The sequence below is a fragment of the Anopheles marshallii genome, chromosome 2 (assembly GCF_943734725.1).
Source record: "Anopheles marshallii chromosome 2, idAnoMarsDA_429_01, whole genome shotgun sequence".
Classification (NCBI taxonomy): Eukaryota; Metazoa; Arthropoda; class Insecta; order Diptera; family Culicidae; genus Anopheles; species Anopheles marshallii.
The window spans coordinates 66,556,597-66,581,290 of NC_071326.1; the positions used below are offsets into that span (position 1 = coordinate 66,556,597).

General features: G+C 43.8%; 5 protein-coding genes across 5 annotated transcripts; 4 read left to right on the forward strand and 1 right to left on the reverse strand.

Annotated features, from left to right (window-relative positions):
• Nucleotides 1-5,347: 5,347 nt before the first annotated feature.
• On the forward strand, nt 5,348-13,239 carry LOC128718421 (tyrosine-protein kinase Shark). The gene is made up of 6 exons (XM_053812047.1): nt 5,348-5,377; nt 8,463-8,559; nt 8,635-9,119; nt 9,199-11,545; nt 12,531-12,702; nt 12,774-13,239. Exons 1-6 carry the CDS (start codon nt 5,348-5,350, stop codon nt 13,237-13,239), a joined length of 3,597 nt encoding a protein of 1,198 aa, XP_053668022.1.
• A 1,546-nt stretch (nt 13,240-14,785) lies between these two features.
• On the reverse strand, nt 14,786-18,128 carry LOC128719411 (exportin-2). The gene is made up of 6 exons (XM_053813036.1): nt 18,044-18,128; nt 16,087-17,890; nt 15,929-16,020; nt 15,555-15,861; nt 15,319-15,486; nt 14,786-15,248 (listed from the first exon to the last, which is right to left on the reverse strand). Exons 1-6 carry the CDS (start codon nt 18,126-18,128, stop codon nt 14,786-14,788), a joined length of 2,919 nt encoding a protein of 972 aa, XP_053669011.1.
• Nucleotides 18,129-18,985: 857 nt separating this feature from the next.
• LOC128709015 (m7GpppX diphosphatase) lies at nt 18,986-20,308 on the forward strand. Its single transcript, XM_053803999.1, has 3 exons — nt 18,986-19,490; nt 19,559-19,704; nt 19,772-20,308. Exons 1-3 carry the CDS (start codon nt 18,986-18,988, stop codon nt 20,306-20,308), a joined length of 1,188 nt encoding a protein of 395 aa, XP_053659974.1.
• Nucleotides 20,309-20,436: 128 nt separating this feature from the next.
• On the forward strand, nt 20,437-21,858 carry LOC128708830 (uncharacterized). Its single transcript, XM_053803810.1, has one exon. The coding sequence runs from the start codon at nt 20,437-20,439 to the stop codon at nt 21,856-21,858; it is 1,422 nt and encodes a 473-aa protein (XP_053659785.1).
• A 566-nt stretch (nt 21,859-22,424) lies between these two features.
• LOC128718422 (probable very-long-chain enoyl-CoA reductase art-1) lies at nt 22,425-24,504 on the forward strand. The gene is made up of 5 exons (XM_053812048.1): nt 22,425-22,430; nt 22,532-22,887; nt 23,831-24,047; nt 24,126-24,241; nt 24,300-24,504. The coding sequence occupies exons 1-5, from the start codon at nt 22,425-22,427 to the stop codon at nt 24,502-24,504; spliced, it is 900 nt and encodes a 299-aa protein (XP_053668023.1).
• Nucleotides 24,505-24,694: the final 190 nt, after the last annotated feature.

The following is a 24,694-nucleotide window of genomic DNA, read 5'->3' on the forward strand; positions in this document are numbered from 1 at the left end:
ATGATTAGGTGGAATATCTGTGCGAGTGCTCACTTCTTTACAGCTGCAAAATTCCGGTGTGTGATCTTATATGGTGTGTGTTTTGCGGGTGTGTGATCAGATATGATGTGTGTTGTGGATCACGGTTCATTTTGCGCAGCTAGTTTCGACTCAGAGGAAAATGTTACAGAAATTTTTCGGTGTGTGTGTTTAAGGTTTAGTGGTGTGCTTCATTACATAACCCAAATTTTCATGCTTGCGTTAACAACTGTACGCAAGTCTTATGGCCAGAATTTGTGCTTCATCGTATTGTATTATATTTATTTCTTAAAATTGTCCACCACAAGGGTTTAACAAAAAGTAACTTAAATACTATGTGGTGCCTAACCTAAGCTAATGATAATAGGACAGGAGCAGGAACGGAAAGCGGTCAAAAAGAGGTTGAAATCGAAAAGGTGATACAGCCTGTTGAAGTGTCTAAGACAAATAAGAAACGGCCAATAGAGCCGTATCTAGTGGGCCTCGCAAGATCCAAGAGAAAAGATCGATATAGTAGGGCTTGGATGGGCACATAAATTGGGACCCGAGAATGGAATAAAGGCATCATTGAAACCCAAGAGCAGCAAACCAATAAAAATTTATTAAGCATCCAACCTAAATTGAGATAACCCAACGAACCAGGCCGGATTCTTTGTGAAGAGATGATAGATGGTTACAGCTTAAAGCACAAAATGAATGCGAAGTTTTTTAAATTCTAAATTTAAATTAATCCATTCGACACCCATCGCAACAAGCAACGCAACAACTTGGAAATGTCGAATCAATCCGGTTACTAGAACGAAAGACATACGCTTTTTTGTAGCTGACATTATTGCTGACGCACGTAGCAGACATACTTTCAGCTGCAGCACACAGTACAGCAGCTGAATAAGTAATCCGATACCTTTTTCTCGTTTGGTACTCTCCGATTTTGGCTAAATTTTGGCACTGTTCAAGGCGTTTCATGACGTATTCTTTGTTTACATCCCGTATAATTCCTTCAGCAGATGTGTAAACAAAGCCCATAACTTAAGCTGCCACGAATGATGAGGATTCCCTTAAAACTCTAAACATTGAGTGAATTGAGTTTTGAGGAAAATCTGGCTCATCTACAAAAGTCTCAAAAAAATTTGAGACTTTTTTGACACATCCGGTCAGTCAGCAGCTCCAAATGTAAACAAAACCTGTTGTATCTGCCGATGGTATGGCGAACGAATAATGGTTTATTTTTTTAATACAAGTACACTTTTTGCGTGCTATTATGAATGTAACTACATTCTGAAAGTGTTTTATGCGTAATTATGATTGTATAAGCTCAATGTATTGGCGTACGATATGTTGTTTTTAAGTCTCCGCAACGGACCTTTTGGAACACTGTGTGACAAAAGTTGTGAACATGTTTTATAAATGAATTGATACTTTTCAACTGCAATACGATTGATCAATTAAGCTCCTGTAACTAAGAAAATGATGATTTAGTTTTTAATCAACAAACCACAATTTTTTTGACCATATTTTCCATAAAATTAAAACAAAAATACATTATGAACAAGAAATAAAAAAATTTCAAAAACATTTTTTTAAAAATTTTAATTTAATAATAAAAATTTTATTTTCATTTAAGTAAGTTTATAAGACAACCGAGCAAGCCCGGGATATGGCTCATAACTGGGAGGAAATGGCCGTAGTTGTTAAGTTTCGGCAAACTATATCGATCATACGGCCTTTGGCCGTCATAATAAAAATGAATAAAAAATAAAATAAAAACATTTTACTCGTCAGACTGTCTCTACACAGTTAACGATTGTCGCAATTTCGACTGCGACTTTGTCAAACTCTATAAAAAAAAATTGCGAAATGTCGCGATGTGACGACTCATGTATAGAGTTTGACATAGTCGCAGTCGCAATTACGACAATCGCTAACTGTGTAGAGACAGTGTTATGCAATAAAGCCAAACGAATTTTAGATCATCCCAGACACGAACCACTTAGGATCGAAGTGAATTAAAGCACTCAGGATTGAAAAGAGATAACTAATGAGATAGCATGACTATTGGCGTCTCCAGTATGTATTGGAGATATCAAGTTATTTTTCTGCCGATAAAAACTTAGACCAGCAGTTATCAAAACATAAAATACCATCTAAAGATGCGCAGGAATTTTAGACATAAGAAGATAATATTTTTATAGCACATTCGATTATGTACACAATATAATTTAGATAAAAGTTCATCCAATTGCGCAGCAAGATATATATAAAGGAACTATTCAGGGCTTCATTCGGGAGGACCAAACACGGTTGCAAATAGTTCCTAAACACCAGATTTTGTTCCCTTGGAAAGGATCACTGTTTGCGACAGTAAAGACAATAAATAGACAATCCCAATTAGTCACGCTGACCCAATTAGTGCAATACTAGTGATAAGGGACCTGCACTAATGCGGTCAATTTGTCTGTTAGACACAAACCCTAAACTTATTTAAGGCCTTAACTGAACTCCACGGGAGACCTCTTTAATCCATGTACGAGAGCACGAGATGTAAGGGACCATCGACAATTGCATTGATCGTAATAGTTATATATAAAAATTAAATAAAATATCAGTAAACCATTTGAACCGTTAAAAAAAAAACAGTTATATTGTCTCGAATAAAATATATGGAAATCATCAGCATGTGTTAACACCCTTTCTTTCTTTTAGTTTGTCAGAGGAGAGAATCTTCATAGAGAACCCACGTCCAGAGGACACCTGATCGCATGCAGGGGGCACCACACCCAGGGAACTGCCCGATTCGCCGGAGCGCCTACGTACAAAAAACTCTTCAGGCCTCAGGACCTATGCCGATTGGTCCGTTAAGACATTACGTCAGCGATAGGCCTGCTTGGGTACATTTGTATACTTACACGAAGATGACAAAACCCCCACACATGGCGCCGCACGACACTGGTGAGGTGTCAGGCGTTCGAGATGATCACGGTATCAGCAAGGAAAGTTACGCAAGGCAACCATCAGTGCGTCAACCTACTTTCCTCGTGTTTGGTACGGTAATATAGACGCGTATAGACTAGAGGTTGGGGGCTGTCGAGACCCATGGCCTCAAAGTCACGCTTCAACATACCTACCACACGAGTCTATGCTGCAGTGGCGGAATTGCCCACATGGCGTTCCCCTACAGCGGTCGCATACCACGGTGCCTCTCGCACCGGAAGTACACTTACCACAGAATACACCAGCCAACTACCACTTGTTGACTACAAGATGTGCCCATCCGAGATGTGTCAACGTCAGCGTTCGACTGCCGGGGGTGTATTTGTGACCACGTCCTTTGCCATCCAACTACTGCGTGTGGCTAACTGTGAGAACTTTAGGCGATTGGTCGGTCAACGACTGTAGATGGACTTGGAGGTTCGGGCCAGCTCCACCGTATTGCAGGACCCGTCACTCTCTACAGCGTTTCCGCCATTCGTCTCACCGTTGTTAGCTTTGGTCATTGACACCGATGATCACTTTCGAAGGTTTCACAACATTAGTTTTCACGCGTTCGCCTGATGGAAATCAGGGTCATTGCTGCTTGTGCGAGACTCCGGATAACTAGTCCATATGGTACTCGCTAGTACTCGCTGGCACGTATTTTGGAGATACGGCGCATTGGCACACAGACTGCACCGCGCTTATCCCCAATGTTGCATCGGCCTCTAGTGACTGAGGAGGTGGTGCTAAGTCACAGGCGTTCGAACAACAAGACACAAGACTTCCATGTTTCTGCTCCCGGCTGGAGCCATGATATGGCCTTCATAAAATCAGCTATTGACGAATTTTTATGTTTTGTCCCCTCTTGTATGGGACACACGGATTTTAGGCTTGTCCGGATCTACATCCGGCTCCTATGTATCTCGCGGCCCCTTTGCAGACACAACGGATTTTAGGCTTGACCTAGCCTTCTCAATTAGTTAGGAAACACTGAGTTAGTGAGGCCCAGTGAACCCGTATCCAGCAGCGCCACGGGGAGGCTTGAGACAGGACTTGCCGGTGACTACTCGTATTAGGTATCAGATCGTACGGGCAATTCACCGAGGGAGGTGTTGGCGCACCACCCCTGCCATGTGTTGACACCCTACGTGTATGCAATTTACAAACAACCAGGCGTCCGCTTCAACGTCTCCAACAGGCAAACACATACACGGCAATTTGTACCCTTGTTTCTCACCCAAATCGTTACAGCACACAGTGTGAGTGAGCTCCAAACGAAAATAGGGAATTCCCCGGACGGCGAGAGCCCGATGACTCATCTACCAACAATAGCACGCGACACCATAAACAAAACAAAACTAAAGCACCGCCACCGCAACCGGTGTAAAGCCGTAAAGTGCAGCAACCACAGTAAACAATAATAACAGACCTCGAACAACAAATAAAGCCGTTTTTTTTCGTCTGAGCGTGCTGGTGAAATGCCGGTAATCGTTTACTGTTTAGCAGGTGGTCGCCCACTGTGTTCCCCATCGCTACACTCGATGGCATGCACTCTACTACAGGGTTTGCTAGTGGTAGTGAGAGATTCGGTCAAAACGGCCCGCCGGTGTTAGTTGTGTCCGTCGAAAATGCATTCATTCGTCTGTCGGCAACGCAACTGAACGCATGGTACATACTATAAAGAAAGAAAATATTGTTTTGTCAGTGGGAAAACGTGAACTTCAATCGCTGTTGGAACATTTGTGAGCGATCGAAATGCGTCTGTGCTTGGATGTTTTTGTTTCTTCATCTGGTACAATACGCAGTGAACATTCCATTCCAGTTCAGTGAAATTTGTAGGTGCAGTGCATCAATTGAATCTCAACACCATCACAGTGGCGCTACGTTCATTGCACAGCTGTAGGCAAATAGATGCGTACCTATCTCTTTCCCTCTCTGTGTCTCTCTCGTTTGCCATATTTCTTTCATGCACATGCATCAATATTATCATTCTCGCTTTGTTGGCCGTTGTCAAACGATAGAAAAAAAAGTTTGCAACTTTGCACCGGTGACTCAGCGCACGGAACGTCCGTCTGACCCCATACAGTGGTGTCATGTGTGATGTCATTTTTCTTATCAACCATTTCTCTGGTTCTTGTTTTAGTGTGAACATTTGGGAACAAATGCAAAAGTGGTAATGTTACGCGACGGAATAGCCATAAGCAAACCGGTGCAGACGCACAACGTGATGTCTCAACATTATGTGACAAGTGGTATTGCGGTAAAATTTGGAAATTAAACAACAAAAGCATTATCAACCAACCGGCAGCTGTACACTGGAAAACTATTCACGCTGCCGGCAAAGCTGATTCGAAAAATGTCCCGTACAGACTATGTGATTGTGAAGGTAAGTCCGAGTACGCGTTAATACCTCCCTTGATTTATGACCTCCCAACGAGCGTTCCGAGGGGGTTTGCACTAAATCCCCGAAATGAATTATGAACCTTAATAAACGCCGAACACTCCCAAACTGTTGGAAGGATTACAATGGACTAAAGTGCTTAACGAATAGTACGGTGCGTGATGTGATTTTCAATTGAATTTTCCATATTATGGTAATATTTTAGGGTTTCGGTTGCTACACCGTTTGAACTGCCATTTACATATATATTATACTTCTCTCTGTTGTTTAGTTAACATTAAAATAAGTTAAGATAATTTCATATGCGTAATATAGTGGTGTTTCTTTATTTTTACCGATTTGTTTGAACAAAATCAAAAAATGACAAGAAAATGATACAAATTATCGATCATTTCCATTTCTATCATCTCCATAATCCAATTCAGTGTTTTAGTTTGTTTAGGAAATTTTTAACTTTGTGGAAGAAAAGTATTTCGTACTGTTGATAAACTTTTTTCATAGCTTACACCATGATCAATAAGTTAGAATCAGTATTTGTATCATCAAGCTCGCGTCATTAGTTTTGCACCATGTTCATATTCTGTTCTGATATTGTTATCAGTTTTACCATCACATAGTGTTGACTTGCTGTGTTGATGGTGTTGACTTTTTGTCAGTTATGGTTATTGAAGTTATGGAAGTGGTTTGTTTGTTCGATGGAATCAGCACAAAGTGATTGAGTCGAGTATAGATTTTCCTCGTTTGGTACGAATTCAAGAATTCGTATTTTCGAACGAGCGTAACACTTCCCTTTGGCATTCTTTGACAAAAAAAACAACGTACAGCGTACTTTAACACTTACTTTTTAGTGTAAGTAGCATTTCCGAAATCTCTGAGGAGATGAGCACTACGTGTGCCAACATAATGGTGCATCAGAAAATACTAAACTCTTCGTCTTAGTCTTAGTCTAAACATGGTTTCTGAACGATTTAAGTTAAGAAGAATTTAAGAGCGATTTAGTCTTTTGGACAAAACTCTGTGCACTTCCTACTCCCCGGATTTGAGTCCTATCAACTTTTTGCTTGGTTTTTTTTGTGAAGCCCCTTGGATTATTTTTAACACTTTTAGAAAAAAACTATAAAAATAAAAATGTGATAAACCTTTTTTTTTAATCATTTAAATAGAGTTAAGTGAAATTTTTAAAACTTCTCCATAAATATGTTTAGTTAAAACTTTGTTTTAATAAGCCTCTGGCCTATTTTTACAGATTTTAAACCCATAACTCATGGGCAATAATGCTCGTATAATTACGAAAAAATACGTAAAGACTTTAAATTCAAACAAGTTACTTTAACATTGTTTACATCTATTCCATAAGGATGTTAAGTAAATTTCGAAAAACAGGTGACAATTTCAACAGTATAAAACTTCGAATAGTGAACACTAGAAACAAAAAATATCATTTAGTTGTCTTTTTCATCCTATTTAGTAAATGTGTTTGAACTTATTGATCACTTTGCAATTGAGTTGCTATCGTAAGCCGATTCAAAAAATCATTATACAGTTTTAGTAGTAGATTGTAAAGTAATTAATTATTAAAGTAATTAGTAATAAATAATTACATTACCCCTATCAGCTGTACGTTGATCATAATTCTACGAAGTCCACTCAAATCGTGGACTCATGTGATTTGATCACCTCGAGCAGGATTTACGATTTTGATTCATAAACTCTATGATCTGCAACGCTGTAGCGGATACTAACTAGTAAATCAAATTCATTTCTAAAAGCAGCATTGAGCTTTCGATCAACGCAATTACGAAGATTTTGAAGCCTTTCACTAGTTCACTTTACTGTATACGTTATCCAGTAACTCATTACTGCCGTTGTACGATTGCACATGTAAAGAACAAAACAGTTCTTTGTGCAGAAGATATTTCACCAAAAAGGCCTGGAGTATTTCATTCGATTGACGGACATTATAAACATTTTTGCCACATAGCGCCAAAACCATTTTCTAACTTTTACGCAGTTTACTAACGTGTGTTGCTTAGCTATCTCTATTCACGTAATTTTTTATCCGTGACAGTACTATTTCTTGGAAGCTGAGTGCTTCGCAAAGTCTTAATATTGCTGCAGAGTTGGGTTTGGTAAGGCAATTGTCTGAAATGAGTCGAAATTGAACTTGTTTCAAAAACAAGTCAAGTCACAATTCTCAAATATGTGTGCACATTGTTTAGACAGTTGTAAGGCTTAATTGGAAGATGATGGAGAAACATTTAGTTTTTTCCTTTATTGTCATAATATCGATGTGATGATCGTACAAGCTAAATGTATAGCTAAACTGTCAATTTGAACTGTGATGAAAAAAGCGAACGCACGTGTAGAACTTTCAACACTTCACTATAAACCCTTGTATTAACACACAAACAAAGAAATTCTTCATACCCTCAAATGTCATCCAACAAAACATCTCGATCAGTTCGGAGAAAAGTAATAAATAATATAAACACTAAGTAAATAGCGCTTGCGAAATTGAATGTTGTGCGTAGAGTGGTGTTCTGGCTGTTTTTTTTGCTTACCATTGAAATCAAACTAACGCAATCCCGCTGCTAGGTGGCGATGTGCTGTAATTGAATCCGATTGTGCATGCGCGTTACTATAGTACAGATAGATAGTTGTGTACGGATCGCGAATGCCAGATGTACAAATTCCTTTCTGGAATGTGCATTATTGTGTTGTTGTGAATGAGATCACGAGCCAATAGTTTGATTGAAACAAATAGGTAAGCACAATTCCTTCGTTACAATCTGAAGTTGGATAAACGTGACGATGATGATAATGAGACAAGGGCTAGAATAAAAGAAGTTTGTAGTTTGCTGCGCATGGATCAAACGTCAATTATGTTCAATAAGGGTGAACCATTTTTGTGATAAAAACCGTAGCAGCCCAAGGGAATCGTCCGAGAAGTAAAGAACAACCTGTTTTACTGCACCCGTCCTGTCTCATTCTTACATTCTTAGTTCGTTTCACCGAGCTAACAAGAACGACAACAATTTGGTTTCGTTAATGTGCCATTTTTAATTTATAGACCAAATCCTACATCCTAAGGATGAATCGGGAGGAGAATCTATGCTGGTTTCATGGAAAAATATCCCGTGAAGATGCGGAAGAGATTTTACGTCGAGGTAAAAGCTTGCAAATGTATGTCCGATCGAAACAGACTAATGCGTTCGATATCTTTTTGCTTTGCGATTTTATAGAAGGAAGCGATGGAGTGTTCTTGGTGCGCGAAAGTTCCTCTTCCGAGGGTGATTATGTGCTATCGGTGCTGTTTAAGGGCGAGGTTGTACACTACGCTATCCGACGGCACGGGGATGATGCATTCTTTTCCATCCACGATCATACACCGATTCATGGGCTAGATTCGCTGATTGAGCACTACCAGAAAGATAAGGGCAATCTGGTGACTCGGTTGCAGGTAATTTGTCGTAGTGATCCACCACCGCACGATGTACGCAGCCATGGGACCACAAACCTATTACACCGTGCCACGAAAGAAAGTAACTACACTGTCGTGTCGGAGCTCCTCAAGTGTGGTTACAGAAACATTGATTCTAAAAATCAAGACGGTCAAACGGCAGTCCATCTGGCGTGTTTGCACGCGGACGATAAGATTCTGTTTAAATTGATTGAACGTGGTGCTAATATAAATAGCCGCGATGCCAAAGGCAACACACCACTGCACGTAAGTGAAATCGAGATCGATTTTATTCCAATTAATGCTAAATCTGTACGTTTAATTTACTTCGACTGTTCACTTCTAGTATGCCTGCGCCAAACGGACCGGATTGGAGATGGTAAGGATGTTAATAAAGGCATCCGCTAGTCTGCAGGCCCGAAACAGCGATACTGGTTGGGTACCTTTGCACGAAGCAGCAGATAATGGAAATATAGATGCGATCCAGGAGATGCTACGACATCGCGTTCCGCATCGACCACGAACAAATTTTGGTGAAATCCCCTCGGATTTGGCACGCCATCGCGGTCACTATCAAGTGGTCGAGTTTCTGAACGCCTATGAACCATCACGACCGCAGACTCATCGTGACCTCTGGTACCATGGAACGCTAGAGCGTACTACGGCCGTAGACTACCTGAAGGATTTTGCAGCCAAGTTGTTACCGAATCTAGCCCACAGGCAACAGCAGGAGCGCGACAACAACAAGGAGAACAACGAGTGCCTTGATGGACTGGAACAGTCCACCTCTGGCACGTACTTGGTGCGCTACTCGGCCAAGCAGAACGTAGACGTACTGACGATGCTGTACGACAACGAGCCGAAACATTTTATCATCCAGCGACAGCAGGAGTGGTTGTACATTGACGAAGGTCCTTATATGAATTCCCTTGAACATTTGATCGAACACTATACTCGCTTCTCGGACGGGTTGCCGATCAATCTACGCTTTCCTGTCACACCCGGACCAAAGCCACCGATACCGGCATTCGCAACCATACCGAAATCAAAGCATCGCATGCAACGTTCCACTACAGACGGCGTTGCTGTTGGTACAACAACCGCTCAACCCTACCTTGGATCGTCCCACCACAGTATGAATGGTTCCATGCTAGCGGCCGGGTTAACAAGCATGTTTCGCAAATCGAGCGAAAATCCCACCACAAGCACCACTTTACCATCGAAGGGACTGCCCACGAGGAATCTGTCCGTCCCGAACGATGCAATGCTGCAAATGAACCGAGTCGGTCTGTTCGATCGCAGTCCGGATCGTTGCGCACCGGAAGCACCTCGCCGCCCAGGGCCAGTATCGCCCAATGCAGATGAGCCAAAAACTAAACCAACCAGCAGCAGCAGTAACGCTTCGCCAACGTTCAAGAAAACGTTAATGGATGGGATGAAAAGTTTGCGAAAGAGCAAACAGAAGCTAAAACCATCTGCCGGCGATGCTGACGGAGGTACGGCTGCCGAATCGAATTCCACCATCACCGCTGCATCCATCGAGCCTACCGTGAGCCCTTCGAAGCTGCTGCAGCAGTTGAAATTTTCGTCCGATTTTAATCTTGTCGCGAGTTGTGCCGCGTCAGACGATATCTATAAAATTCCCACCAATAACTGTGCCATCGTGGATATTGACATTGGAGAACCGCCGGTTGTTGTCGGTCCGGCAATATCTACCGCCCTACTACTGGACAGGGACGGATCTGAGGTACCGCCCGCGATCCCTCCGAAGCTATCCTCACCAGCGCTCGATACCGTAAACAACAACGAACCAGCGGCATTAGATTACTTCATCCAAAGCGATGACCCGCTCCGATCCGATAAGCTACCGGATGATGAAAGTGAAGAGATTTATTTTGTGGAAGTCCCAATTCCAACACCGGCAAGAACGTGCAATGAAACTCCATTTGGTGTGACTACAGTCAACAATAATGTTCCTACGGACGGTGGGTTGCCGATCGATGGTCAAACGACACGCAGTACCATGCCGACCAACTACATCATGACAAAAACCGTCCCGATCTTTAGCAGTGTCTCGGTGGAGGAATGCCAAACCCCGACCAGCCCCACAGGCCAAATGCGCGCCAGCAAGTTGTTCGAACGCCTCGACTCGAACCAATCTTCGTTCAGCCGAGCCAGTGTGCTGAGCGGGGAGAGCGTTTTCTTCGCCATGTTTCAACAACAACAAAATCAAACGAACGCTTCCTCGCAATCGGACGGCCCAAATTACTTCATACCGAAGGAATGTATCCACGCCGAAACGGTACTGGGGCGGGGTGAGTTTGGTTACGTATACCAAGGTTTCTTAGAACCTTGGCCACTGCTGGAGCTTGGGGGCTATCCGAGTGGAAGCGGGAGTTCTATGAAATCAGGTGCAGTGCCGCCTGTAATGGGTCGCGTTCCGGTGGCCATTAAAAAGGTAATGGACAGTCAGGAGCGTCGTGAACGGACAGATTTTCTACGCGAAGCGAGTGTGATGATACGGTTGCGGCATAACTGCATCGTGCGATTGATCGGCATCTGCAAAGGACCTCCGTTAATTATGGTGCAGGAACTGATCTCACTCGGTTCGATGCTGGTGTACATCACTAAGAACAAAACCACCATCAATCCTCAACACGAGATGATGATTTGGGCAGCACAAATTGCCAGTGGTAAGTAAGATAGAAATTATATTCAAATTCTACAATCAAATTTTATATCTTGTTTGTTCTATATAGCATGAATATGTGTAAAGAATCTCATTGAGCAATATTCTAACCACCGCGTGATGTTACCACTATCACTGATCTTACGATTGTGGTAATATTAAAGACAAGACCTCACCTCCTCTCCATTATTTAGTCGGATGCAACACCTACGCATCCTAGTTTATGGAAAATCAGCAAACGACCATCAGCAACGACCCATCTTTTAAATTTAGATCCCCATAGGTGATAGGGATATTTTCCGTTTATTCTTGCTCAGGTTTTTCGGCATATTATCGTTCTTTACGACGCGGATGTTTTGAGAAGAATTTGAATCTGGAGAGCCAATGTAATTCCCTTGTTCCTCTCGCGAGAAACTTCGTATCCGTCAGACATATCGGATAAAGTACCTCGTCAAGAATAACTTTATTGTGCAAAGTTGCCAGTTGAGTCTAGTCGCCTTGGGGCAACTGGTGATCTCTCAGAAAGATAGAAAGAGAAATAATGCTGCATTTCCTTGTGACTGTCACAAACGGGTAGTGCAGTCGATCCCCAAAGCCACGAAAAAGCTGAAACAAGATCTGACTTTTGTGTCGAACCTTGGAAAGGTTCCAGTTGAAAGTTGTATTGAGTGGTCTATTTTGTCTTATCCGACATGTTGTCTTTATTAATTAAAGCTGCCAACTATGACCAATCAATTCATAAGACCTGGCTTATTGGCAACTAACCAAAGTTTCCAGTACAAAAGATGTTGTTGAATTATTTTGTTCATTTACGTGACTCGACCTTGGAATACATCTTCTAGAAATTTGATCGACACCTCCTTAATTTCCTTTGCGAATAACTTCAGAGAACTTAGCGCAATGTGTCAATATTTACAATTTTTACACTGAATCAAATTGCTTGTCATATGGCGTAAATTAATGTGTCTTGTACTTCTGCTTTTTCGCAGGCATGCAATATCTGGAGGAGAAACATTTCGTCCATCGGGACCTTGCCGCACGTAACATTTTACTGGCGAACAAGTATCAGGCCAAAATATCTGACTTTGGTTTGTCGCGTGCAATCGGTGCCGGTCAGGAGTATTATCGCGCTAGTCAGGGTGGCAAGTGGCCCATCAAATGGTTAGTACGCAATGCATTTTCGTTTAATTTTTCCCCCTCACTAAATTGCTAATCAAACATTAATTTTTCAGGTATGCCCCCGAGAGCTTTAACTACGGCACATTCTCCCATGCCAGTGACGTATGGTCGTTCGGTGTGACGCTATGGGAAATGTTTTCGTACGGTGCACCACCCTACCACGATATGAAGGGTGCCGATGTAATCAAGCTGATAGAGGAAGATCAGCGACTGTCGCAACCGGACGCCTGCCCGGACAAGGTGTTTGAGGTGATGCGCAACTGCTGGCAGTACAATCCAAAGTTGCGTCCCACGTTCCGCTTCCTGCACCGTTTCTTTTCCGACGACATCGAATACCAGAATCTTCAGGAACTGGTCGGTACGGGTATTGAGATCAATGCTAACACGACAACGGCACCAGCCGTTGGAACGAATACCCCAGTTGCCAATGTCACCACTATCAACACGACTTTTAGTACGGTGGATGCGGCTGTTCCGGAGACAAGCAGCGATAATTTAGTGGCACAGGTGCCCTACTGAACGCGGCATTGTATAATAAGAACGTCTTTTCGCAACTATAACCGTATTACTCTTCCATGAGAGCTTCTATTTGAAACGATTGTTCTAGTATTGTCAAACCGTATTAGATTATATTGAAAACACGTTCATCAGCGTTGTTGTCAGCGGTTGTGCTTCCCGTTTTTTTTATAATTTATACACTCTATTTATTTCCTCTCTAAACCATTCCGCTTTCTATGCCATGTTTCTGAAGTTTAAATTTTGTTTATGTTAAATTTTTCACTTATTATAGTATACATTTTTTTCTTCATTGTTAGCACCAGCGAGTGCAATGCTACAGCAATTTGCTCAGACCCATTCGAACAGCAAGAATAGTTAAGCAAGTGTTTGTAAAACACTGCGCACAACACAAACTACACTCGATGCTCGATTTTCAGGAATAAGTGAATTAGTCATTTTTTTATTTAATCTTAGTTTTACTTGTTCATAGATGTAATTGCACAACGAATGATAGGTTCAATATGTAGATAACGAGTGCCGGAGAACGAATTTGTGAAATAATTCTTCTCGCCATCAAATAGAAATATCGTAAAGGAATGTTGTTTAACAGATTAGAACAGGCAGGAAGCTTCGTACTAAAACACAGTGTCATAGTGCAACCTATTGGTGCCATGGATAGGCACTGTCATTTCCAGAAACTGGATGCTTTTGTATCATCATTTGAGAAGACATGTGTGAATAAAGGTGTGCCACGTTAAATGAAGCAATAACTGTTAACATAGTGCTGTAATGCTAGCATAATTCGGGACCGTCGCTAAAATGCGCACGTAAAGCAATTGCAAACACAATAAATACGTAATTCAAGCAAGAAAAACTATACCCCCTCCTTTCTCGGTGACTTTCTAGTTTGCGCATTCTGATCAAAAGTCTGATTATCAGCAGACCAGCAGGAAAATTCCAAAAATATACTCACAATCTGCATTCTCAAGACGCCGAAGTTTAGATCAAGCATCAAGAATCAGTAAACTAATTTAACCCTTTGATACAAATTGTTCTATTAAAGAATACATAACAAAGCATAATCCGAAAAGGAATAGATTGCTTATGAATGGTATTATGAAATGATATTAAAAGAAATCATTTATTTGTACCGGTTAGATCAGTTTGGTGAAAATAAATAAAGATTTAAAAAAGTGGTTCTTTAACGGCCTCTGTTATACTTTTGCAAGTAGTTGCATCCGTCGAGAAAGAATGATCAATTGTCACGTTGTTTACAAGCTTCGGATGTTTGCGGTGTATTAAATCACATATCACCACCACGTACAAGACAACAGCGACTTACAATAGCTTTATTACAATGCATGTTATTTTCTTAAATGTGGGACAGAAACCAATTCGGAAAAGGTCCCCGCTTGCAAACAAATACCTACATGATCACGAACGAATGGACTAATTCTTAATAGTTAAAAAAATGCAAACAGCGAACAGATTAGTTTTAAAATGAGAAGCTAAACTCATCATAAGTTGTTTCCTTCTATCATTACGTGACCTGCCACTATTGTGCCTTCTAAGCAATCTGAACACCACTCTGCGCACAGTACTTTTGCAGCGCTTCCTGGTGATCCGCCGGCAATGCAGCTATCAGTGTACCTACCTTACCCGCGTTCGATTGCGCCAAGTTGCCGATATTCTGCACAAGATATTGACGCACATTTCCCACATCCTGTAGCGGATCGACCGGTTTCGATTGGGCAAAGTTCAGCTGCGAGTAGGCGGCCTGATAACCGGACACATCTTCAATATCGATAAAATTATCACCGTCAATGGCTGACTCGTCGGGGGGCAGCTCAAAGATCTGTACCACCGTCTGCAGCAGCTTTGGCCAGAACACGACATACGGTTCGGCAAGCATTTCCGGACATTCGCACAACAGCTTCGTTATGCCAACGGAAACGATCTTCTGCTCGAGCTCTCCCGAAACTTTGTTAATATCTGGAATGAACACGCGCTCGACCACCATGCCGAACATTCTGCAATGATAAAAAAAAAAACCGTAATTAAAGTAGTGTTTCTCAGGGAGTTAAATCATTCAATACGCACTGTGCTTGAATGCTTTCAATCATCTGTATCAGTGCTTGAGGACCAACGCGGGCCGAGTAAAGGCAGAGAAAAACAATGAAGCTTCGTACAAACTTGGTCGTTTTGGAGGAACTAAGCCGCTGAAACAGTAGAGAAAATATCTGACGCATACTTCGGCCGAGCTCCTCACTAGAAGGATAAAACAAATCATTGTTGTTATTGTACCCATCGTATTGTAATCGAAGCACGGAACTTACGGTGGATAGTAAAGGAGCAAGTTTTGCAACAGATAGAACCCTTCGTGATCGTTATTCTTCGAGGCAATCATCTTCTGGAATACACCCAGCACACCATTCAGTTTGTCATCGGCCGAAATTTGTGCTGACGCTTGTCTCACAAACGCGCACAGCAATCGTATCAGTGGCGTCACGTTGCCGGGACGCTCCCAGAGAGCTGGCGTAAGCAGACAGGGGAATAGTGCTAGATACGTTTCGGGGATGTTGCTCTTGCCCTCGCGTATTTCCAAAAATAGTGACAGCATCTGGAACACGTACGGCATAAATTCTGGAAATGATGGACGAAACATTATTTCTTTCTTGGAAAAATGGGATAACCTCTATCGTGTACCTACCCAGCACATCCTGCTGCAATATGCCCTGGAAAACGGGAAATAGAGCTTCCTCGAACGAACTTACAGCATTTGGATCGGCTTTACAGACGAGTCTGAGGGATTTGGAAGCGTACCAAGCGTTAATAAGAAAAACGGAAAATTATAAGTATTCAACTTACTTCACAGAGAGAGAAAGTGTTTCGAACAGATAGTGATTGAAGTGAGGTTTCGATGGGTTCTTCGCAACGGTGGACAGTATATCGGTAAGACGCGGCAAAACCACAATCATGAATGGTAGCGATGCTTCCTGCAGCGTGTTTAGCACACGCATGATGCACTTCATGATGTACTCGTTCTCGTTCGAGCCCTGCACAGTAATCGCCGCAAACAGGCCCGCTATCAGTTCCGCACTGAGCGGCGACAAGATTTCCTTCGTCACGATCGGTTGCTTATCCGGGCCGCGCATCGTGAGAATCTTGTCAATCGTGCAGGCAGCGTACGTGTGCACCACAACGCTTGCCGCGCCGAGATGTTTCGCAACAAGTGGCATCGTGGCGACAATAATTTGTGGACCCAAAATCGTACGGAATGTCATAATGAATTTAAGCGCATCCGCTTTCAGTACCGGCAGCTGATTGACGTCGGCTCGTTCCAGTTCGGGAATAATCTGCTGCTGGGTGAACTGTGGCAGCGGCACCAGTTCGGACGTTTGCGTAACGCCATGCTTCTGCGTTTGACCCTTCGATGCCATTGAGGTGACCAAATAGATGGCGGTATCTTTCGCTTTCCAGTTGTTGGCCGTGTTTTCGGCATACTTTGCCAGCAGGACCTGCAGATATTGGCCAAAAATTTCCACTATCTTTGCTTCGAACTTTTGCAACAGCGACTTCACCAGATCGCAGGAAGCCCGCCGCCGTGTCTCCACATCCGAACCCTCGATATCCCGCCGGATGTACTCTTCCGGGTTGTCCTCGAACAGTTCCTCGTCCGACACACGAAAGTCCATGTTTGGTATGATCACCTTCTCGCAGATGCTGGCCAGCACGTTAGGATCCTCGAACAGATGGCGGTAGTGGCTTCGTTCCGCGACCGTGCTCAAAAACCTAAGCGCATTCGAAACGAGCGAATCGTACTTTGTGTGAATGCGGGTGTTCACAAGCAACTCCCAGACGGCGGTCACGAACTGTGGCATATAGGGTCCAAACTCTTCGTCGTACTTGAGCGCGTACATGCACAGGTTTTCACAGATTTGCGACCGCAGATGTTCGAGTACGCCAGCGTCCTCATCATCGTCCGTCTTCAGACACGGTACGTCCACCGTCAGCAGCCCGTGGAATGCTTTCATCCACGTTTCCATATTATCCTCGAAGAACTCGGGCAAATCCTGCGAGTTGAGCGAAAAGAACACCTTGCACACGAGCACCAACGAGTTGTAGATGACCATAAGCGCTTCCTTATTGCCAGCGTGCGCTTCAGCCAATCCAAGCGTTGCCTGCAGCAGATCGGTGAGCGGTTTGGCCATCTTATCCAGCACGTACTTAATCTCTTCCCATAGCTCCTGCGATTTGAACTCGTACCGGTAGCGTTTGAACAGTGAGTGGGCCGTTTGCAGCACACCGTTAATGATGTGAAAATCTCCAGTGGCAAACTTTTCAATCATCTCGTCCATCAGCTCCGGCCACTTGGTCGGGAAGTCGTACTTTCCAATAATGCTGACCGCATCGCTCAGCTGCTTCTGTATGGCGGCCGGTGACTTGAGCATCATCGGCACGATCAAACTCTTGATGCCGCTCCGATCCGACTCGCTCACCTTGTTCGGGCCGTCATTGTCCAGATGGAAGCCCCAGTTGCGCTTGACGAAATTCTTGAAAGCGATTGCGGCCGCCACACGGATCGTCATGTCCACCTGGGGCCGATCAATTAGATGTAAACATAGCAACGGATAGTTCTGGCTAACTTCAATGCTCTCAATAAACCGTTCCGCTATTGGAAGAGAGTTATAAGCGCATCGTTAGTAAAACAATCATCTACCTTCTCACAACAACAATACGTAGCCAACACACAGGGAGGAAGCATATGCTAACCTTTTCTGTGGGGCCTAACCCCACACCTTTAACAATCCTTTTTTCTACCTACCTGGACGTCGCACTTCCGGATCCGGATTGAGCGTTTGCTGCAGGTAATTGCCCAATCGCTCGAAATTATTCTCATTGATCTCCATTTTCCTCTGTAAAAACTCGCTTCACTATCGTCCTACGTAATGACGCGCTTTCTTACAACCGCTACAGCACGGTAAATATGTACAACGTATTTTTTTTTCTCCTTTACGGACTATCGCAAGCCAGTTTAAACTGTTTGTGCAACACGCAGTGCTGAGTAAAATAAATTGCTTTGCGTAGCTCCTGAAATATGAAGCGGCAAACAGTGGCGACCGGCGGTTTGGTGTTTTTTTTTCTTTTTGCAAATTCTGACGTTTGACAAGCGATCCCATATTCACCACACCTGCAGTTTGCACGCATTCCGTTACAATTTAAAATTTCCTTGTTGCTTTTGGAAATTAATCGATTTTACGAAAGATATTGTTACATTTGCAGTAGTTTCTATGAGATTGGGATTCATTTTAATTAAATTAAGATGAATTAATTGGAGTCATAGCTACATTCTGATAGTTTCATCACATCTTTAGCTGAATACCTGCCAGCTCTTGTGCAGGCGGTAGATTTGTTTTGTTCTATTCCAATATTTAAACCACGGAAGAAAGGAATACGGCCAAGAGAGATAGAATTAAATGAATTAAAGCTGTGTTTTTCGGTTTCAGCCAAGCAATCGAAGATGCTTGGTTGAACAGAACTAGTGCGATTGTACCGACAAGATGACATTTGCATGGTGAATATAGGTGCTGTCAGATTGTTTCGATGGCGTCAGAAAACGCGGTTTTCGGCTGGCGTTCTTAATTTGTTGTTACTGATAAGCTCGGCACGGCAATTCGGGAAAACCAACAGTTGCCTACTTCCGGAAGGACTTGATCGTACTTTTGCCACCTTGAAAAGCTCTGAATCGGTTCCGCCAAACGCTGACATGCTGAAAACAAGCACCACATCGAACGATAACGGCACAAACAAGGTTAGCGAATGTAATGTTGTCGATGAATCACCGTCTCAACGTCAACGCGAAGGTCAGCAACCACCAGTACCACCAACCGAACAAAGCACGGGCGACGAAATATGTTACGATCTGGCCCACTTTCGTACGGTGCGCGTGCTGAACAATAACAGTACGCACAAGTGTGTCGCCCTGCTTGGGCATTTCAGCAATCTTTCGCCAGACAAGCAGGCCGTCGTCGTGCTCGAGAAGCGGGCCTTTACCGAGGCCGAGATTACGACCGTGCCAGCTAGCAGCACTCCAACGCAGCGTGAAGAAAACGTAAGCAGTGAAAGTGAATCCGTGCTTAGTAACGTGGGCGAGAAAACCGAACCATCTGGTAACGGGCGGACGTTTTTCACGACGTCATCACGTTTGCACAAGGAGTTCATTAATGATGTGTATGGGAACTTCCTTGCCACGGTGGATCCCGAGTTAAATCGTACGTACGAATCGAACCACCGTACCGACCAAGTTCAAGGTGATAATAGAATTAACTTTCCTTTTAAGGTATAAAAGTGTCCATCATCTATCCTGCTTGCGAGAAACATATCGTCAAACATTGTGCGCAACTTCGGTACATGGTCGACGAGACGATCGAGCAGTACAAGAGTATTACATTACCACATCTGGAACGAGAGCAGCTTAGCCTAGAGGTACGGATGTTTTTTAGCGCTACGGTCCTCCTTGTTTCTTTTGCGTAACAATCATTTTATTTCGCAGTGGCTTTACAACGTACTTGAACATCGCAAAGAGAAGGAACGTATCCTGTACGAGGATCCTTGCGACGAAAACGGATTCATCCTGCTGCCCGATCTAAAATGGGACGGTAAAACGGTCGAACAGCTGTACCTGTTGGCCTTGGTTCGTCGCCGCGACATTCGCTCGCTTCGCGATCTAACTCCGGCCCATTTGCCACTTCTACGCAACGTACAGTCGCGTGGAATTGCCGCCATTGAGAAACGGTACGGCATCGGTGCGTCGCAGCTGCGCATCTATCTACACTACCAGCCCACATTCTACCACTTGCATATGCACTTCACCTATCTGCGGTACGATCCACCGGGCACGGGCTGTGAAAAGGCGCATCTCTTATCAACAGTGATCAACAACATTGAGCTGGTGAGTGATTATTATCAGCGAGCAACGCTCTCCTATTCGCTGAAGGAAACTGACAAGCTGTACGCAAAGTTTCTTGCTGCTGCAATCGAAGAGACCGCGGTAAAGCGCGCCAAAACGAATCTTGATCCTTCTCAATAAGAACTGGCAGCTTGCTAAAAACACGTCCCGCTCACTACCGCTCTAATTTCTTGAACAAAAAGTGTCAAGGTTTGCGAAATATCTGGTTGCACGTTAATTATCGTCGATTTGGAAGGAAAGCTAAAAACATGATCCCGTCCACGGGCAAGATTGATCGGTTGCTGGTCGAGCTACGGCCACGGCTACAGTGTGCCAACTTTTTCATATCGTTCCCACGAAAGTTTGCCGACATTGAATCCACCACCATCGAGCTGGCCACCGATCGCATAACGATAGTTATGAAAGGTGAACGAGAGCGATACGAAATACGTACCGGTGACTACTTTCAGCTACACACCCAAACACTCAGCTCATTGGTGATTAAGAATCGGTACATTTGCTTCCGGGTCAACACTAACGAAAGTGTGTTCGGTTCCGAACGACTATGCACCGGCCAGACAATGCAAGATAGCATCCCGGATGAAGAGCCTTTCCGGTTGGCTTGTAATATTGAGGCTGGCAAACCGTATCGAGTGCTTTGCAACAATTGTGGCGGACCATTGATACAGTCGACAACCGACCAAAGCGAGCCGGAAGTTACATTCAATCGCGTACTGGAATTACCCTCCGAGCAGCTAGATACAGACGACTGGTTTTGTCACCGACACGATCACTCTCGTGATGGAGAGCAGCAGGGAGATAATACGCAGACGCACGGCGAATCCTCCAACGCCTCCCTGAGCTCGAAGTTCGAACCACAACTGCACGATCTTTTCTACGGTACTTACTACGCGCTAATGCATCGTTCCCTCGTGCAGCGAGTTCATGTGCGAAAGGAACGTTTCGTGTACTGCAAGCGGTGCCTGCAGTATCTGGGATCGACGCGAAAGAGTCGCTCCTCGGTGAAGCTTTGGTACGAAAACGTTCGCTTTCAATCGGATCGCTCCATACCGCTTGCTCTTTTCCGAATGGATGATGCATTGGAGTTGTTTCACCATCTCGTTCGTAAGACGGTGCGGGAATTTAACTTCGTAACACACCTCGGTCTACCGCCGTCATTAAAGCTGATGTTTGAGCTGCGCCGCCCCGGAATGGAAGGGGATATGTTTTATCTGTTGATGCAAATCATGGATTGTCAGCTGAGCGTATTTCGTGCGAAGCAGAAACGCACCGGATCTGGTTCATCTGAATCGTGCTCGGACGATGTTGACGATGACCGAGGCAAGACGAGCGAACCGGAACAGGATGCGCATCACAAGGAAGGTGGGATTGATGAGACCGCGGATGACGGTGATAACGACGATGATGATGTGTTTATAGACAGTTCGTACCGGAAGCATACGATCAAGCTGGAACGTCACCGTGCCATGAAGCTGATGTATCGGTACGAGAAGTACGAGGAGCAACCGTTGTTCGTGTTCTGGCGGGAAGACAGTAATGTGGTAAATCTGGAGCTGTCCGAGCCAATGTTTAGCGCAGCAATCCGCTATCTGGACGCGAACTCCAGCTACGTGCCTGAATGTTATCGTGTGAATCTTGGATTTAGTATGAGCTATCTGGATATTTCCTAGACCAGTACGTACAAACAGACCAACTTGACGAATACGCCAAAATCTGTTAATGCCGGTAGTAGTCTATGGAGAGCGGGCATGTTTGTCTTTAAAATAAATTTTAATAGATGTATGACGACTGTATGAACTTTGATTCCTGAGAAAACCGCGCCTATAATCCATTTTTGATCATGTAACACTCAAGATGGTCCTATTTCTTATCGGTAGGATTTCGGGTATCGTCAACAAACCCCATGTCGCAACGTACCAATCGCCTTTATCTGCAGTAAAACTGGCCAATTGAAACGTGCTTCTTTTCCAATTCTGGTTCAAGTCACTACCTCCCCCAGTATAAACAGACCACACCTGACAAGTCAGCGACTGAAAGTCATCAACAAAAGAGCAGTGGTGAGGAAAGGGATATCGACGTTTTTCTTGTGACCGCTCTTCGTGATTTCGTGTCTGGTGGTGGTGCGTTGCTGCTGTTAAATAATCGGTATCAACGTCGAAACACCGTAACGTCGTCCACACTTTCTCCCAGATAACGGGCTCACGCTACAGGGAAGTGCCACGGATTAACAGCAAACATGGAGGTACGCTTGAGCTTTCCACCGACCAAAACTCATCCTACCGGGACTTAACATAGGAAATTAGGAATCGACTAGAAAGTTATTCATTTCGTTTTGTTTTGTAGATCGAATTTTTGGATGCCAAATCGTCGAAATCGCTCGGCAAGTGTCGCGTTTCTAGCGACACTACACTGGAAGCGCTTAAAACCGAGGTGCAAAAGCTGAAACCCGCGCTGACCGTGCACCGTCAGTCGCTCCGGCTGGAAGCACGCGGCAAAGCACCGAAGGAAAGCGAAACACTGAAAACGCTCAATGTGTCCTCCGGTGGGAAAATTTACGTTCGTGATCTTGGGCCACAGATCAGCTGGAAGGGTGTATTTCTGGCGGAATATGCTGGACCAATATTTGTCTACCTGATCTTCTACCAGCGACCATCGCTCATCTACGCCAATGCCGATAATCCGATGAGTCTTACCGCCAAGTAAGTAACGCGAAACCAGTGAATAGCAACTATGTTTCTAAGTGACACGTTAATCGCCCCGGTGGTATGTCGATTCCTAGAGGAATAGGATTACGAATCTGTGCGGTTGAAATAGTGTTACTTCATCGCTAACACGAAGAAGTGGTACGAAGTTCACATGGTACAGCGCTGATACGATAATGAAACTAACGCGACCGTTAATGAATGCACATACATTGCCCCTATGGCAAGACCCAGGTGGTGATATGTGTGGCTAACTATTGATTGAAAAATCCCGCCACCACTCAAACTTTTACCACAAATCTAACTCGGTGAATTTATGTTTCGAATCGTTTAAAACAACGTCTTGTCGAACCGATTCGCCTTTTTTATGGTACTTTTCAACAAGAAGAGCAAAAAATAGAAAGTTTCACATTCAAGATCACTTTGCGTCCTCAGTTACGGTAATGCCCTTGCAGTAAAGCCTGTCAGTCAGAGCTACAGGGTTTTTTTATTGCTGTATAAAATCTTTGCGACATTCGTGCTTTGCCGCGTCATGCAGCATTATTTAAACAGAAGATGACACAAAAACGCAAAGGGCCTACGCAGATCACTTGCCTGCTATGAAAACGAACAAATAGTTGATCGATCATTCAAAAGCTCCACGTTGATCACAGCAGGCGAAGCTTATTGCTGCAGTTTGTTCTGGCTAGTGACGCAAGCAAAGCATGTGTGTTTCCGCAACGATTTGTTTTTGCTATTGGCAAGTTCAAGGCCGCAAAGCATACCGGCACGATTACCTTGAAGCCTGGATCTGTTAGATGTCCCAATGGAATTACTTGGACTTGATGGCATAAATGCGGTCCTGACATAAGAAATAACCTTATAAATCTGGTTTATATACTTTTTAAGTATTTTTCTGTTTTGCCATTTTTTGCCAATCTAATTTATTTTTATACACTAGGATTGCGGCAGCATGCTGGGTTGGACACTACACTAAGCGTCTGTTGGAAACTCTGTTCGTACACCGGTTCTCCCATGCGACAATGCCGTTGAGAAATCTGTTTAAAAACTGCTCCTATTACTGGGCGTTCGCCGGGTACGTGGCCTACCATGTAAACCACCCACTATTTACGGAACCCTGCGCCGCGCTGGTGTATGCTGGATTGGCCACGTTTGTGGTAAGTAAATTCTATTACGTTCTTTACGATAATTTTAAAAGCACTTTAATTGTATCATAACCAACCGTTCCCTCGCAGGTCAGTGAGCTGGGCAATTTCTCCATCCATGTTTTGCTGCGCAACTTGCGACCGGCCGGATCGAACGTGAGAAAAATACCCGTGCCGGATGCAAATCCACTTACGCAACTGTTCAAGTAAGTGCGAAGGCCACGCACAGCAGGTCGCGAGTCTAAAAATTAATTCTTGTTTTAGCTTTGTCTCGTGCCCGAACTACACGTACGAGTTCTTCTCGTGGGTCGGTTACACCTTGATGACGTCCTGCATTCCAGCCGGTCTGTTTGCTGCTGCTGGCATGTACCAGATGAGCGTGTGGGCACTCGGCAAGCACCGCAACTACAAGAAAGAGTTCAAAGACTATCCGAAAAATCGCAAAGCTATCCTTCCATTTGTGCTGTAAAGCTACCAAATGACAACAAGTTGGCACGTGCGTAACCCGCGTGTGGGTAAGAGATTACGTTTTGTTTTTTTTTTTTTACGTTTCAAAAGGGATTGTGGGATGTGTTTGCGCTATTATTACTTTAAAGTACTAGAATTTGCCGTTTTTTTACAGCTAAGGTTTTTTTTTGGTTTCCTATGGTTGAGGTTAT